At 50.2% G+C, this 17,782-nt stretch overlaps 1 protein-coding gene across 1 annotated transcript; it reads left to right on the top strand.

The window, feature by feature from the left end:
- Positions 1–1,311: 1,311 nt before the first annotated feature.
- On the top strand, positions 1,312–11,483 carry FGF22 (fibroblast growth factor 22). The gene is made up of 3 exons (XM_015429765.1): positions 1,312–2,008; positions 10,436–10,539; positions 11,238–11,483. Exons 1-3 carry the CDS (start codon positions 1,720–1,722, stop codon positions 11,430–11,432), a joined length of 588 nt encoding a protein of 195 aa, XP_015285251.1. The 5' UTR covers positions 1,312–1,719; the 3' UTR covers positions 11,433–11,483.
- The last annotated feature ends 6,299 nt before the right edge of the window (positions 11,484–17,782 follow it).

Raw genomic sequence — 17,782 nt, 5'->3', positions numbered from 1 at the left:
TACACAGACGGGTCTTCCTGCAAGGAATGGACCATTTGGAAAACGCATATCAGTCGAAGCCACAGAAAATCACATGGAGCTTGTTCAGTTTCCAAATCCATCTTTACGTTTGGAAAACGCATATCAGTCGAAGCTTGTTCAGTTTCCAAATCCATCTTTAGCCCCAGAATCCCAGCCTTCAGAGAGGGCAGGCTTCTCTCAGCCGTGGTGAATCCTGGAAGGGCCCTGCCGCAGTGATGCTTCAGGAGCTTCTATAAAAAGAACAGGATTGCACTCAGTTGCATTTTTCAGAGTGTTTCTCCTCCCCATAACCAGGGAGGAGGAATGTTGCAAAACACACGGGGAGAGGCTTTCCCGTGGCACTCTTGCATCCTTCTGGGAGCAAACAGGTTCAAAGTTGCCTAAAAATGGCCAAGCAGACTGGAAGGGCCACATTCCAGACAGGCCAGAGTTGCTGCATCTGAGAGTGGCACAGCAGGAAGAATTGTGCTAGGCACCACTTCTCCCACCACTCCAGCTCATAGAGGAACTGAGCCCCAAACTGGGTGCTGGTTAATTAAACAATCAAAGGCTTCTGGGACCTCTAAGCCCCCCTGCAGAGGAGAGGTCTGCCGTGCTTCTGCGTGATGCCCTGCCCCTGTCTTCCTAGCCCAGTAACCCCTCTTCTTCTCTCCGTCCCCTCCATGCTGAATGAGCCAATCATCTTGCAGTAGCAAATCAGCACAATGGTGCTCTCTCAAAGGAGGGTACCCATTGCATCTCTGCAGATACCCGGTGTCACTGCAGTGACTCAAGTGGTCACACCTTACTCAGCCTAAGGTTGTATTCAGATTTCACAGCCTGGTTTACAGACATCCTCAGATTCTCCACCTTCCTTCCTCTCCTGGAGTAAACTTCATGTTGTTGGAAGGCTTTGAGTCGCCCTGATGTCTGAAAACAACGTTTTTACCCCTTTGGTCCTGATTTATAATCACAATTTGTGGAGAATAGTTTCCAGTGAAACATATATATTAAGGGAGATACATTCCAGTGCACTCAGGGGTTTACATTTGAGTAAACAAGCACCGCATTAGAACTTGAGTTGTCAAATACTCCCCCCCACCCCATTCATTCTTAAGAACTGGAACATCTGATGGTTCAAATAGATTTTATGAATGAGGGAGGACAAACCCTTTAGCCCCGCCTTTAGGCATTTGTGATTGGTTGGGAAGTAGACTTAGCCAATCCCTCCCCTTGTGGGCAGGAGGTGAGGGTGGAAAAAATAAGCTGTGTATATAGCTCCATCTCAATGGCTCAGGTCTGCATGAGACCGGTGTGGCTCTCTCCAGCAGGGCTAGTTCAACTGGCAGTGCTCTTGTCGGCTCTGCTGAAGCAGCTCCAGACTCTCCTCAGCAGAAAGGGAGGTGCTGAGGATCCTGACAGGCGCACCAAGGAGCCAGGAGTCGAGACAACCTTGCTGGCTCAGGGTCTGAGGCTGCAAGTGGTTTTTGTTTTCCTTGGCTGAGCTGTGCAACTTCCACACGACTGGAGGCCACTTGGTAGTTCAAGAAGGTTTTCCACCATGGGACCGCGTGCAGCACATCCATCCCTCTCCGTGGACCGCACCACGCCCGGGAACAAAAGCCACCCGTTTTAGGAAGGGGAACGTGCTTGGCCCGGCGGCACTGGGAAAACACATGGTTGTCACTGGCCGGATAGACACTGGATGACAGACTCAGCATGGCAGCATGGACTGCAGTGGGCTGGCGAGAACCGCTATGTAGCTTTGCTGTGTGGTTCCCCCTGGTGCTCTTTCTGCTGGGTGGATCAGCTCAGGGGCACAGAGGCCCAGCCGGGCACGCGGACAGCCCTCGTTGGAAGGCAGGGGGCAACAACAGGCATGCCCGGAGCTATCACCACCTGGAGGGGGACGTGCGCTGGAGGCGGCTCTACTCCTCAACCCATTTCTTCCTACACATTGACAGCAACGGCAAAGTCGAAGGGACCCGTTGGAAGAAGTGCCCATACAGTAAGTAGTGCTCGTGTGTGACGTTTGGCCCAGGAAATCCCAACTTTTGCTCAAACGGAAATAAAGTTCCTAGGCCTCGTTGCCACAGAGCCAAGACTGAAAAGGTATCAGGATAACAAGAAGCGAGCGTTAGGACCAAAAGCAGGCCGAAAGCTCAGCATCACTAGGACTAACCCTGTTGATCAGTTAAATTGGTAGATTAATGAGACAGCTCATTGGTTGCTTAATCTGCGTAGAACCAATTTTGACCAATAAGGAAGTTCTGCTACAGTGGAAGGGCCTGTTATAGTGACAGAAACTCGTTGCAGCTGATTACTGAGAGTGAGTGAATGCATTTCTGCATATGCTCAGAGGCTCTCTTTTTTTGATGATGGGTTTTCACGTTTCAGAGCTCAGCATCCAAAACAGATTCTGAAGGTGAACCCTGATAACCCCAGTCTCTATTGAGCAAAGTGTCCTGGCTCCACAAGAATGCTCACATATTACTTTATGGATTTAGGGTCCTAGCTCCCTCTAAAATCAAAGTATAAGTTTCTAGCCCATATGGGTTCCGAAGCAAAGGTGGGAAAAGATATCCTTTTTTAAAAAAAAGTAAAACCAAATCCCAGGTAAGGAATCTAAACTTAACCCCCCCTTCAGCTGTTCTCAAGCACCCTAGCTCTATCTCACCCTGACTTTGTGCAGCATTTGAATCACTTTTCCATGCCAACCCCCTGGCAGGAGAGTCAGCCACGTTTTTTGCTTCTTTCGGGGCAGGCCAAGCAGCCGGCAGTTGTTTTTTGGCCCTGATAATTGCGAGCAGAGAGTTGGGAGGGCCACCAAAAAGGGGGGGAGGCTATAGTTGCCATCTCTGAGCTGGGAAATTCCTGGAGATTTGGGGGTGGAGCCTGGGGAGGGTGGGGTTTGGAGAGGGGAGGAAGCTCAGCGGGGACAGGCTGCCATACCGCCCAGTCCAATGCTCCCTCTAAGCTGTGGAGTCTTGTGAGCAAAAACTCTGTTTTGTGAGTTACTGGCATTAAAGTCGTGAGCAAGCATTTGGCTGCTGCATACATTAAGTAGCTCTGGAGCCATCCATCCTGAGCTGAGACAAAAATGTGTGAGCCAGAGGCTGAAAAACTGTGAGCTAGCTCACACCAACTCAGCTTAGAGGGAACACTGCCGCGCCCACCCTCTGAAGCTGCCATTTCCTCTTCTTTCTCTGTAGCCTGGAGACTGGCTGTAATTCTGGGAGATCTTCTGGGCTTACCTGGAGGTTAGCAACCCTAAGGGGACCAGGGGTCCACAATTCTGAGGTCCTACAAAAGTCAGGCTCTGGAAATGAGCTGGTGAGGCATAGGTTCCACTACTGCCTCACTCACAATAACATCTTTGAAGAAGTGTGCATGCACACAAAAGCTTATACCCAGAATTAACCTTTGTTGGTCTTAAAGAAGAAGAGGAGGAGGAGGAGGAGGAGATTGGATTTATACCCCGCCCTTCACTCGGAGTCTCAGAGCGGTTTACAATCTCCTTTCCCTTCCCCTCCCCACAACAGACACCCTGTGAGGTAGGTGGGGCTGAGAGAGCTCGTTCAAGAACTGCCCTTTCAAGGACAGCTCTGACAGAACTATGGTTTGCCCAAGGTCACCCAGCAGCGGCAAGTGGAGGAGTGGGGAATCAAACACGGTTCTCCCAGATTAGAGACTGCGCACTTGAGTCCCCTGGACTCAGACTGTTGCTTCAGACTAACAGGGCTGCTCACCTGAATCACAACAACAGGAAGCTACTGTTCTCTCAGACACATGTGCGAAGGTAGTGAGGCTGGGGGGGGGGGGATTTTCCGTTCTCTTCCTTAAGTATTGGGCGTGTTTGCAGTGTTTCTTGTAGAAAACTGAGGCGTTTTCTACATTTTGTGTAGTCTGAGCAGTACAGTCAGTTCAAGTTTGGTAAGCAGATATATTTAATTTTTCTCCCAAATTTCACACACACATACCCAAAACCCAAGAAAAATGGTTTGTTTTCCTGCGGCTTAATAATTTCTAGGTATTTTAACTTTCTAGCTACTCTTACTGACCTTTAAGGGTTGCTGTTACTAAGATGACTGTAGCAGAAACATGATAAGATAAAGTTATGCATGATGTACAGGAGGCACACATAAATATGAAATTATTGCTCTTATAACAACAGAATTCATGGTCACCTCATGAAACTGATCAGTGGCAAATTCAGAAAAGTTATTCCTTTATACCTTCGGCAAAAAGATATGTGGACCTCTTCACCACAGGATAAAGCGGTAGGCACAGGTTTTAAGGTAAAGGTTTCCCTTGCTTGCAAACTAGTCAAATCCGACTCTAGGGGGCAGTGCTCATCTACGTTTCCAAGCCGAAGAGCCAGGGCTGTCCGAAGACTTTTCCATGGTCATGTGGCTGGCATGACTAAATGCCGAGGCGCACAGAATGCTGTTACCTTCCCACCGAAGCGGTACCTATTTATCTACTTGCAGTTTCTTGCTTTTGAACTGCTAGGTTGGCAGGAGCTGGGGCCAGAGACGGGAGCTCACTCCGTCATGTGGCACTAGTGTCTCGAACTGCTGAGCTACCGACCTTCCGGTCTGCAGCTCACTGTCTTAACCTCTGAGCCACTGCGGCCCTTTAGGGGGCTTTAAAAGGAGGGTAGACAGAGGCTATTGGCTAAAAGGAACCTCCATGTTCAGAGGCAATATACCTCTGAATATCGGCTGCTTCTGAGAGCTGTCACTCCATGACCTGTTGTAAGTTTCCCAGAACCTGGACAGTGTAGGAAACAGGATGCTGTACTGGTTGGACCTTTGGCCCTTTCCTGCAAGGCTATCCTGACTTTCTTTGTGTATGATAGATAAATATTAATATTTTTACGGTTGGAGTTATTAGCTCAGGTTACAAGAAGATGTACATTCATTTTGCTGTGGGCCACAGCAGGGCATTCTGCAGACATTTCTGTCAGGCAAAGGAGTGGCTTTCTGCAGAATTTTAGTTTGCTTTTTTTTTATTTAAAGGGCAAGGTTCTGGCCTCCAAGGCTGCAAAAACCTGTTTGAATGTGTGCTTGACGGCCACCCCATGCCCTCATTGCCTCAGCTCCCAGCTAACAAAAGCAAAACAATATGAACACGCCTACCTAATCTGAATAATTTATACATGAGTCAGAGTTTGCTTGTTTTGGTTTGGGTTCCCAGGGCAAAAATAAACAGAGCCTCCATTCGCAGAGGCAGTATATCTGGATGCTTGGGATAATCTGTCCGTAGTCAGAACTGAGCATGAAAATACACCTGACATGAATCAGGAAGGCAGGAAGTTTGGCAGCTAGCCTGAGCCCTGCCCTGTTCAGCTGATTCTTGGAATTCCTTGCACCTTTTGGGCATAAAGCCAGCATGTAGTAGTGCATTTCAGCCAGGAGTTAAAGAAGCCAATGGCCGTCTGCTGAGGGATTGCCCCTGATCTGCATAAAGGTGCAGAGGAATTTCTTTTTTTCCCTTCCCATGGAAGCAAAGCCTAGCCTGAATTTCACCTTGCCAGCCAGCACCCCATTCCGGGCTCCCATTTCCGGGACAACAGGGATGGTCTCTAAAGTAGTCATTTCCAAACTGCACCCAATAGAGAACATATGAGAAATTAATTTGTTTAAGAGACTAAACTTCTGGTGAGCCCAAAGCGCTTGCAGCCACAGAAGGGGAGGCCGCTGCTTCTTGGCAGGAGTCTTTCCTCTGGACTTGCCTTCCAGACTCCGTGGGAGACAGGGAGCGGGTTCTGCCGTGTTTCTTCAGTGGCTGTAAGTGGATCGTGCTCAGTGTAATCCACCCTTCTAAGCCTATTGAAGTCAATGGGCTTATGACAGCGTAACTCCGCTTAGGACTGCAGTGCCAAAGCAGACGTGGCAAATGACCCATTTTGGGAGGAAACTGTCTGTTAGATTTTACCATGAGCCCTCCAAGCTGGACTGGCTTCTTTCCAGTCAGGTGGCATCCCCAGAATGGGCAGGCTCTTCCGTTTTTTTTTTCCGAGGATGGGCTGCTTTTTGCTGCGAGAGGGAACCTGATCAGGGGTCAGAGATACAACAAGCCTCCAGTTATATTCACAAAAGCCGCTGTGTCCCAGATACCAGGTCTTTGGGGAATGTCTGAAGTTGCTCCAAGGCTTAATTCTGAGCCAGGACTCCACTCTGACAGTATGCTTAGGCCACCTAAAAGCAAGCCACGAAGAAGCAGCTGCTCGACTGTTCCAGGGGCACATGGTGTATGTGTATGTACACAGGAGGATGCGCTTTCCAGGATGTTGTCCTGACACAATCAGACACCTCTGCTGAGAAGGGGGGTGGTGGTCATGGAAAATGGGGAGTCCCAGGGGTGTATATTTGGGGGTGCACATGGACTCTCATTCCCTGTGCCCACAATGAAAGCTCTCTGTGACTGTGCAAAGGGCAGAAGCAGCTCAGGGTCGTAGGATTCGCCCCCTAATCGGAGAGAGGCACAAGCATAATAATTCTAAAGGTCTACAACAGGGGTTCCCAACCTGGTGCCCACTGAGGATTTTTAGAAACTGGGTGGGTGTCCAGCTAAGCTTCTGACTGGCCATTTGGAGAGCTGTCTGTCTGGGCAGATTAAGATAACCTTGTTCCAGTGGCAGAGAGCCGGCTTCAGCCGGGAGAGCAGGGTAGAAATTCGATAGATAGATAGATAGATAGATAGATAGATAGATAGATAGATAGATAGATAGATAGATAGATGATAGATAGATAGATAGATAGATAGATAGATAGATAGATAGATCATCTCTCTCTCTCCTCTTTCGTAAGTGTATTAAAAAAAATTACTGCTCTTCTCTCCTGCCCTTGGGCTTTCTCCGTGTGGCTGGCTCCACCTCCAGCAGCAGCTGCTTTGTGGTTGTGCCCACCACCCGTGTCAGAACTCCAAAGGTGCCCACATGTTAACGCCCACAGGGGAACGGCTTAGGGCTTCTTTACAATATCCAGGTGCTTCCTCAGGGCCTTGTCAATCCATGATGGTGATGGTATAGTAGGGGCGGCGGCTCCTACTCAAAGGCCTGGCGGAAAAGCTCCGTTTTGCAGGCCCTGCGGAACTGCATAAGGTCCCGCAGGGCCCGGATCTCCCCCGAGAGCTCATTCCACCAGGTAGGAGCCACCACCGAAAAAGCCCTGGCCCTGGGCGCAGCTAGTTTGGTGTCCTTGGGGCCTGGGATGAGCTGCAGGTTCAGTCCATCAGTGTGTGATCTCAGTCAGTCATCTTTTTTTATCCTTTCTTCCCCCATGCGCTTAAACAAGGGATTGATGCATCGCACCTCCACACCGAGGGCTCCCTACGGAGTGTGCGATGATGCACATACTGAGGGGGGGGGAACAACGGCACAGAGTCGGGATGGCCTGATCAGACCCTCCCGATGCCATGAGAGTGCGCTGGACCAATCGGACAAGGGAAAGTCTGTCCATGGCCCATCACAACCCATTCACTACCGGATTGTAGTGCTCTTGGGGGAACATATGGGGAAAGGCAGTCTCTCAGGTAGGCTGGACCCTGGCCATATAGGGGTTTATAGGTAAGAACCAGCACTTTGAAACGAATCCGGTATGCTATCGGCAACCAGTGTAGTGCTTTCAGTATGGGCTGGATGTGCTCCCACATGGGATTACTCATCAGCAGCCTGGCTGCTGCATTCTGCACTGGTTGCAGCTTCCAGATATTTTTTTTTAAACATTTTTATTGCTTTTCTAAACTACAATACTACAGGGTCAGGGGATGGGAACAAACTAAAACTAGAGTAACAAGGATCATTATTACAGAAGTTTGAAATTGTTGATACATCTCTTTTATCAAAATAATAGACCGTCGCATGGATTACTGTGGCCAGGTCATCACGGTCAAGGTAGGGGACCAACTGCCGTGCCCGCCGCAGATGGAAAAAGGCGGACTTGACAGTGGCTGCCACCTGGGCCTCCATTGTTAATGCGGAGTCCAGGAGCACCCCCAAACTCCGAACCCCAGACGCCGGCACCAAAGGCGCCCCATTGAAGGTCGGGAGAGGGAGCCCCAACCCCACCCCGGCCCGACTCAGGCCCAGGACCTCCGTCTTCGCCGGGTTTAGTTTCAATCGGCTCAGCCGGAGCCAACCAACCACAGCTTCTAATGCCCGATGAAGGTCATCGGGACTCGAGTCCGACCGGCCACCCAGCATCAGATAGAGCTGGGTGTCATCTGCATATTGATGACACCCAAGCCCATAACTCCGGGCAATCTGGGCAAGGGGGCACATATAGATGTTAAATAACATCGGGGACAGCACTGCACCCTGTGGTACCCCACACTCAAGGGGGTACCTATGGGAGCGCCGGTCCCCGCCGGTCCCCGACGGCCACCCTTTGTCCCCGACCTTGCAGAAAAGAGGCAAACCATTGAAGGGCAAGCCCCTGAATCCCCACGTCGGTGAGGCGATGGATCAGCAACTGGTGGTCGACCGTCTCTAACGCAGCCGACAGATCTAACAACAACAGTGCCGACACACCACCTCAATCCAGATGCCTTCGGAGATCGTCAGTCAGGGCGACCAAGGCCGTCTCAGTCCCATGACCAGGGCGGAAACCGGACTAGAAGGGATCTAAGACTGAAGCATCCTCCAGGAAGCTCTGTAGCTGTAGCGCCACCGCCCTCTCTATAAGTTCGCCCAAAGGCGATTAGACAGATTCGTGGAGGGTAAGTCTATCAGTGGCTACTGGCCAGGGTGGCTGAGGAGAGCCTCCACATTCAGAGGCACTAGTCCTCTGAACCCCAGAGCCAAGAGGTGACATGGGGGGGAGGCGTCAGCATCTCTGCCCTGTTGTTGGCCCTCCAGAGGAACTGGTTGGCGACTGTGTTAGGCAGGATGCTCGCCTAGATGGACCACTGGTCTGATCCAGCAGGGCTCTTCTGATGTAAGAACATAAGAGAAGCCAATGTTGGATCAGGCCAATGGCCCATCCAGTTCAACACTCTGTCACACAGTGGCCAAAAATACCAGGTGCCATCAGGAGGTCCACCAGTGGGGCCAGGACACTAGAAGCCCTCCCACTGTTGCCCCCCCCCCCCAAGCACCAAGAATACAGAGCATCACTTGCCCCAGACTGAGAGTTCCAATCTATAACTTGTGGCTAATAGCCACTGATGGACTTCTTCTATGCCCTGTGGTTGGCCCTCCAGAGGAATCGGTTGGCCAATGAGTGAGACAGGATGCCCACTGGCCTGATCCAGCAAGGCTCTTCTTATGCTCTTAAAGGTCAGGGACTCCAGGTCTATAACGTGGGTGGGTGGTCTCTATTGGCCTTCAAAGTACGGAAAGAATCCACTCCTCCTTTTTTTCCTTAGGAAACACAAAACTACTCTGTCCTCTGTGGCCTCACACCTTCTACAAAGGATTAGTTATTTGGCAGCCTAGTATACCAGTGCCTCTGACCATGCTCAGAAGTCCTTTTGCTACTGAGCATCTGCAGCCAATGCACATGTTTTGGATCGCGGAGGGGGGCCTCCTCCCAGGGTACAAACAGAAGTCTGACGCTACCTTGGGACTGACACTTTCCTTGTTTTTGGAAATGAACATGGGTGTGTGGTACCCGGGTTCGAATGCCTACTCTGCCACGGAAGCTTGCCGGGTGAACTTGGGCCTGTCACCCTCTCTCCCAGTCTAAGCTACCTCCTAGGGCTGTCACTGGGAGGTTAAAAATGGGGGCGGACAACACAGTGTTATAAACTTAGGAAGAAAAGTGGGATATGTATAAATAAAACAAGCTCAGAAGCAGAGTTATACCTTCCAAGTCTGCAGAAGAAAGGGCTCAGAAGTGTGTTAACTCTGTTTAGGATTGCCCTGTTAAGTCCTGATCTCATGTTGACTCGCAAGTACACAGAAAACTCAACATGCTTAGTGCCCCACAATGTCCAGGCATCCTGAGTCACTCATTCCAACAATCCTTTCAGGGCTTGGACTAGGAGGTGCCATTTTGTGGTGGTAGTGGCCCAACAGGTGGTTTGCCATTCCCTGCCTCTGCATAGCAACCCTGGACTTCCTTGGTGGCCTCCCATCGAAGTACTAACCAGGACCATCCCTGCTTAGTTTCCCAGATGTGATGAGATCAGGCTAGCCTAGGCCGTCCAGATCAGGCCAAAAATCAGAGGCGGCTGGACATTGCTTGCTTCTACACAGCAACCCTGGACTTCCTTGGTGTACTAACCAGTACTAACTAGTACTAACCAGAGCTGACTCTGCTTAACAGCCAAAGACCTGACGAGATCAGGCCTTGCTGTTAAGGCCTGTGATTAAACAAATATTGCTCTGAAAGATTTTTGCACTGCTTTTCCAACGTCAAAGTTGCCCAAAATGTTTGGGAAGGATATCCCAGCGTGGGCTTATTAATCAATGTCAACCTCCCCCCAGGCATTGTGGAGATCCGCTCGGTGCACGTGGGTGTCGTTGTGATCCGATCCGTCCACAGCGGCTTCTACCTGGCCATGAACAGAAAGGGGAGAATCTACGGGACGGTAACATGGCACCTTTATTCTTTTCATTTGGAAGGGAAAGATGGGCTGGGGGGCAGGGTTGCCAACTCTGGGTTGGGAAGTTCCTGGAGATCTGGGGAGTGGAGCCTGTGGAGGGAAGACCTTGGGGAGGGGAGGGGACTTGGTGGGGGTCGAATGCCAGGGAGTCCACTCTCCAAAGAAGCCTTTTTCGTCAGGGGAATTGACTTGCTGCCATCTGGAGATGACCAGCTGCATTTTTGGGAGATCTCCGGGCTCTACCAGAAGGTTGGCAACACTGCCTGGGGTGTGCTTTTCCCCTAATCCTAGATGAAGATTTCTTTGAGAGCCAGTTTGGTGTGGTGGTTGTGCGCGGACTCTAATCTGGGAGACTGGGGTTTGATTCCCCACTCCTCCACTTGCACCTGCTGGATGACCTTGAGCAAGCCATAGTTCTGTCAGAGCTGTCCTTGAAAAAGAGCAGTTTCTGTCAGAGCTCTCTCAGCCCCACCTACCTCACAGGGCGTCTGTTGTGGGGAGGGGAAGGGAAAGGAGTTTGCAAACCGCTCTGAGACTCCTCTGGGTAGTGATAGGCGGGTTATAAATCCAATCTCCTCCTCCTCTTCTTCTTCTTGTTAGAAAGATATTCTTATGTCTTAACCAGAAATGGATCCTTATGTATTAACCCATTCCTGTCTCTGTCTCCCCCACCCCTCCCTTAGAAAGTATACAGCCCCAACTGCAAGTTTAAGGAGCGCATCGAAGAGAATGGCTTCAACACATACGCCTCACTGCGCTGGCACCACCACGGCCGCCAGATGTTCCTCTCCCTCAACGGCAAAGGCATCCCACGGCTGGGCACAAAGACCTATCGGCAACACCTCTCCACCCACTTCCTACCTATGCTCATCACCTGACGTGATGGCTCTCCCACACTGGACTATTTTATTACATGCGTATTTAATTCCCCCCCCTATTTATTATTTTTGTAAAAAAATTTGAAAAAAGTGTGTTAAGCGTAAAGGAATAAAACCAGTCCTGAACGGTATTACACATACCTAAGGAGTATGCGTGCATTCATCCCTGCATACCTTCTTGGAAGTTGGTCCCGACGCCTGAATTTTCCCATCTCTATGCTGAGTCAGGACTGCCTAGTTACGTGGGGAGACGGTCTCTGAAGCCAGTCCTTGGACCTTGGAATTCCCTTTCCTTGGGGACAAGCGAATGTCTTAGCCAGAGCATCTTCCAGGACTGATGGGAGGAATTTCCGTTGGGTTTCATGGCTGGGTTTACAGCGCAATGAAGGTTAGTTCTGAAGCAACTTATATACATTTGCAGTTGTTACCCTGCCCAAAACTATATATGGAAACCCAGCTCCCCACCGCCTGTCACTCTGTGCATCGCATGGAGAACTGGAATCCGAGATGGACCCCAGAGCGTGTCAGAGGATGATCTGGGGGAAGCCCAGGTTTGTAGGCCCACTTGTGCCACGGCAGCTTGCTGGGTGACCTTGAGCCAGTCATGCAACCTCAGCCTCACCCTCTTCACATGAGGATCAAAGGAGGCTAAAATGGAGAAGTGGGGAATGTGGTAAACCACTCCAGGTCCCCAGTAGGGAGAAAAGACGCAGCAGTGGAGATGCTATCCATTATCCTATTCGTCTCATCTTCGTGGCTGTTGCTGACCCTTGTGAGGCAAAACAAAAAAGGCCGCAGCATTTGAATCTTGTCCCCACCACCACTACTGCTGGCCTCGCTCAGGGGAGGATTAAACCTCTACTTCATCTGGGTCTGCCCTATGAGTGCACCCATTTCCTTTGTCCCATATCTTGGTCTAGTTCTTCTCGCCCCCTGCCTTCACGGCTCTCAGTTTGGCACACGTGGTTCCCCCTCCCCTGTTTCATCATCACAACAACCCTGTGAGGCTGGCCAGCGACCTTCCATGGCAGTGTAGGGATCTGAACCCAGGCGCCTAGTGTGACACTAACCATTATGCTGTGCTGTCTCTGTATGATTGTCATCTGCTCATGAGAGAAAATGCTGTACTTGGAACGACATAGCGGCGTGAGCCAAACTCATTTCTAAAGGGCCTGATGTTTATAAACAGAGAACTGGGGGGTGGGGGTGGGAATATGGTATTCCCTCCCCCCTCCAAAACCCCTTGCACTATTCAGGACCTTCTTCCAGAAAGATGGAGCACACCTGTCATAGAGAAGAGCCTCCCATTATAGGATATTCCCACAGGAAAACCCAGGTGAATGTTTATCCAAGTGTACAATGTCCAGGGATGTGTGGATTCCACTCTAATAGCCAGAATTCAGCTTGGTAAATGATACATGGCCGTCTTGAGCTGCAGTCAGGCCAGACTCTCCATCCGGGACAGTTTGATTTGTGCCCCGCATATCAAAGAAGGGCAGTGGTCCCTATTCCGTGCGTTAGTGGCCAGACCATAGTGCCTTTGTCTTGAAGCGTAGGAAGTGATGTGCTTCAGCCAGCCAGCCAGCCGGCAATTGTTTCCCCCAGCAGATGAGGAGTTTGGGCTGGGGGACTCATGGCCAGAAGTGGAACAAATGGGGAGCTTGCCCCATGTTCTGAAAAGCACAGCTATGCGCAGTCTCCAGGCAAGGACCTCAGACCTAAGCCAGAGCCGAGTAGTGGTTAGACTGAAGTTTGGGTTCAGTGGGCACCTTTAAGACCAACCAAGTTTTACTCTGGGTATAAGCTTTTGTGTGCACGCTGCTTCATACCACACTGCTTCTATCTTCGTGGTTAGACTGTCAGACTAGGACTCCCAGAGACTCAGGTTCAAATCCTCATTCTGCCATGGAAGCTCACCGGGTGGCCTTGGGACAGTCACAGTCCCTCAGCCTGACCTACCTGACAGGGTAGTTGTGTGGATACAATGGAGGAGAGGATGTAAGCATGAGCTAGCTCACACTAACTCAGCTTAGAGGGAACACTGGATGTAAGCTCTTTCGAGTCCCCACTGGGGAAAAAGGGGGACTATAAATAAATTCTTGCCTCTTTCTTCAATAGCCAATATTTGAATTAATGCTCCAAGTTTTTCTGGTGGAGACTTACTTTTAGGAATGGAAAACAACCTAGAATCTCAGGACAGCTGGGAGGCAAATCAAGTTATGGTGGCCCAACCTTTGCTTTGCCACAATAAACTCGTTTGTCTTTAACTCGGGATGCTGACAAACAGCCCAGAGGGGAAATGCCCTGTCCCTTTAATGGGTGGCTTAATGGGATGATATTTGCCAGGTGGTGTCATTTACCTCCATGCCCTGGAAAGAGTCAGCCACCCATTTCCCCACACGAAGCTTCTCTTAAAGGGACAGGACATTTCCCCCCTCCAGGCCTGCTGGCAGCCCCGCATGCCTTGGGACCCTCTGTAGTCTGGGCTACAGCAGAGTCCCATTGCAACCTCTCTGAGCATAGTTTGCACAAACTCCTCTTTAGGGCACATGAGCATCGCAAGTACACACACCTGGGGTTAAATCTTGCCTCAGCCCTCAGTTCCTGTGCTTAGATTCAGGTGAGCCGCTGTGTTGGTCTGCAGCAACAGAACAAAGTTTGAGAAGACCAACAAAGTTTTATTCTGGGTGTAAGCTTTTCTGGGCACACACACAGACTCAAACTTTGTTCTTTGAGCCTTTAGGTAAACTGCTACCTTCAGCCCTGCCCTGTGTTGTACATACATTACTGGCCAACCTTACAGGGCTCTTGCAAGAGGCCCTTTGAACAACTGAAAAAAGCTACACAAAGGACATGATTATGATGCTGGCCTTCTAAAGCAGGTCAGACTCATTAGCCTGCTTATTATAGGTAGGAGACTGAAGCAACCAGGGGAAATGACTCACCAAGGGACATTTCAGGCCAGCCTTCAGCTAATCTTCAGTCCCTCACCGGCCTCTGGTATAAACTGCACCTAATGGGTGCATCTGTGACCCACATAAAGGGCTTGTTCATTAAATCCATCCATCTTAAATGATCTTTGCAAAGCTTCTTTCCTCTTCAATCAGTTCCCCTCTTTAGGGCACATCCTGTTTGTTTACATCAAGGATAACCAGGAAAGGTCCAAACCCAGCTGCCTTTACCAGGGAACAACACACCTCTCCTACCCAGCCCCAACTTTCTTTAAAGCCACTCTTCAGTGCAAAACAGACAATACCTGCCAACCTTTAGAGGTACCACCTGGCTGGAATTTGACCAGCCCCACCAGTTTTTCCTATCAAGGGTCGACTGCTGGGTAAAGGGCGGATCCACAGGCAACTTGGAACAGGGGTCAGGTGAAAGTTACCTATGGGTCCTATGCGCTGGTTACAGAGGCACGATCGCAAGCCTCCCAGAGTCACTACTCCCCACTGACACTGTTGCATTTCTTGTGGGGGACAGAGACATTTGACAAAACGAGGCCTATGAATAAGGTTGCCAACTTCCAACTGGTGGCTGGAGAGCTCCCACTATTACAACTGGCCTCCAGGTGACAGGGATACATTCCCCTGGAGAAAATGGCTGCTTTGGAAGGTGGAGTCTATGGCATCATATATTGAAGTCCCTCCCCTCCTTAAACCCCACCCACCTCAGGCTCCACCCCCAAATCTCCCAACCCAAAGCTGGCAGCCCTACCTACAAAACGTTGTGCTTGTTAGCCTTGAAGGTGCACTTAACCTGGTGTTTATTCTTGCTCTGTGGCAGTAATTGGCATCTAGTAATGAACATAATGTCCCTTGGACTATGCCGGGGTGGCCAAACTTACTTAACGTAACAGCCACACAGAATAAACGTCAGATGTTTGAGAGCTGCAAGACATGAAACAAATATTACACAGATGTTTTTATTGAAAAATATGCAAGTTTGCTTTTTATTAACATTAGACTGTGTGAAAGAGCCACATGCAGTTCCTGAGCTGTAGTCTGGCCACCCCTGTCACTATGTCCATAATCTCCCCCTCCTAAAAATTCTAACACGAGAGATGTTTTGTCTAAATCAGGGGTCTCCAACATGGTGTCCAGCAGGTATTTTTAAAAAGTTGGTGGGGAACTTGCCTGAATTGCCCCTGGAGATCTGATTGGCTGGGCAGATTAAAATAACATTGTTTCGGTGGCAGCTGCCACCATGGTGTTGGTTTTATCCTCTCTCACTGCTCCTTCCTGTGCATTTTCTACATTCCCCCCTTCTCCTGTGCACTTGGGGGTTTCCTCTGTGTACAGACATGTGTGGCTCCGCCTGTCGTGGCAGCCATTTTGTGGATGCCCCCACCATCCATTCCGAAGGTGCCCACAAGTCTCAAAAATGTTGGGGACCCCTGGCCTAAATCAAAATTGGAGTCTCATTTCTCACGGGTGGTTTCACATGGGCAAGACCAGAGCCTGGTTCATACTTACAGAAGAATAACATATTAGTGACTGAAGGCACAGGACTCCTCCTCTGTGTTGCTTTACATTTTTTTTAAAAAACCCTCCTGGTCCTTCTGTGCCTGCTGGTCTGCTTTTCCTGTTTGCAGAGACTTTTTAATCCCGGGCAAGGGGGCACTGCAATTTGTGATCCTCCACATGCAGTTCAAAATGGTGGCGTGCCCCATTCTGCCACCTCATTTCCTTGCGTTCCTGTTGCAGGCTGAAGAATTACCTACCTCCAGAAGAATGTTTAAGAATTTCTGGCATGCTTCTTGAATGGAAGCCAGCCCAGAGCAGCTTTTAAGGCAGGGAACACAACAGGCAGTTCCCTTCGAGCAACTCTGTTGAATTCAATGTGAAACAATTTTGCAGAATAGCCACTCTGGGGGACGAGCACGGAAGCAAGAGCGGGATGACGACTCATGCATAGATTCAGCAAGCCACCTCCTCTGCACATCAGTCCTTGGGGATGATGGGTCAACCTTGATTTATTTTTCTCTTGGGGCACGTTACCTGTTCTTTTGCAATGTAGCAGTGTGCTCCAGCCCATAGTGTGTGTGTGTGTGGATCAACCCTCTAGATACTTGGTTAAATATGACTTTGACCAACTAAATGCCAACTCTAAGACGGCATGCCATCACAAACGACAAGGGATCACTGCCATTTTCTCAGCCAGTCTTTCCAAGAGGTATTGGAAATGGCAAAGTGTCGATCCCCACTAACGGTCTGGGCCTCTGTCTCCCCCTCCCATCTTATAGAAACCCTTGTAGCTCCATTGTGGTCCTGCTCCCCTCCCCCCTCCTTTGCGTCCCCTTTCTAGGGATGCCAGCCTCCAGGTGGGACCTGGGGATCCCATGGAATTACAGCTCATCTCCGGACCACAGAGATCAGTAGCCTTGGAGAAAATGGATGCTTCAGACAGTGGACTCTATGGCCTGCCCCCCCCACTGAGCACCCTGTTCTCCCCAGGCTCCACCCCCAAATCTCCAGGAGTTTCCCAGCCTGGAGATGGCAGCCCCACCCCCTTATCCCCCACCAGTGGCCAGGGGGCACCTGGCAACGCTACTCCTCAGTTTAGCTCACATGCTCCAGTGCATCTTAGTCCGCAGGCACACATGAGCAGTGGGTGTCCCTTCAGGTTCTGCACTGATAATAAGCCCCCATCCCAGGCCTGGCCAGGTTAGCTATGGGCCCTAAAATGCCTGACAGCCTCTCCTAACAGGGAAGATGCTTCAACCCCTTTCTTTTTTCAGCAGACTTTTGGGGGGCCCTCCTGCACCTCTCCAAGAGCCTCCCAGTTTCAACGGGCACGGCCCTTCCCTGGGTTTCTTGCAGCTTTGTTTTCTGTCCCCTGCCCTCCTTGCTCCTAACCGTTCCTGGGCAGGAGAGGAACCAGCCTAGATGCAAACGGGTAATTGCATAATTGTGCCAGCACGCTGATCGCTGACTCCTCAAAAGCCGGGCCTGTAAACAGGAAGTGTGCCCTGCTGCTGTGCCAGAGTTGAAAGGGCAGAAACAGCTGTTATTTCCCTTGCCCTAATGAAACCTCCTCTCGTCAGGTGTCCCTCAAATTCGGGGAAATGGGACCTCTGTAGTAGTCTTGGCATTCTCTGGTATGGCCAAGCACTCTCCACAAGATGGTACATTTGTAGGTATAGCTATATCCTCTCTGTGGAAATGTCTGTTGTTCATTCCTGCATCCCCCTTCAGTTATCAAAGTGGACTAGAATCATGTTCTCATAAAAGATCTGCAGCCAAAGATGTGCCTGGGTAACGGAAATCATCTGGGGCATTTATAAAAGCATATCAAAAGTGCCCACTGCTGACTCTGCCACACTGGTAACTCTGGTGGGCAGCCAGGTCCCT

This window comes from Gekko japonicus, unplaced genomic scaffold (assembly GCF_001447785.1).
Source record: "Gekko japonicus isolate JY-2015 unplaced genomic scaffold, Gekko_japonicus_V1.1 scaffold953, whole genome shotgun sequence".
Taxonomy (NCBI): domain Eukaryota; kingdom Metazoa; phylum Chordata; class Lepidosauria; order Squamata; family Gekkonidae; genus Gekko; species Gekko japonicus.
This window is presented reverse-complemented; position numbering and strand designations above follow the sequence as displayed.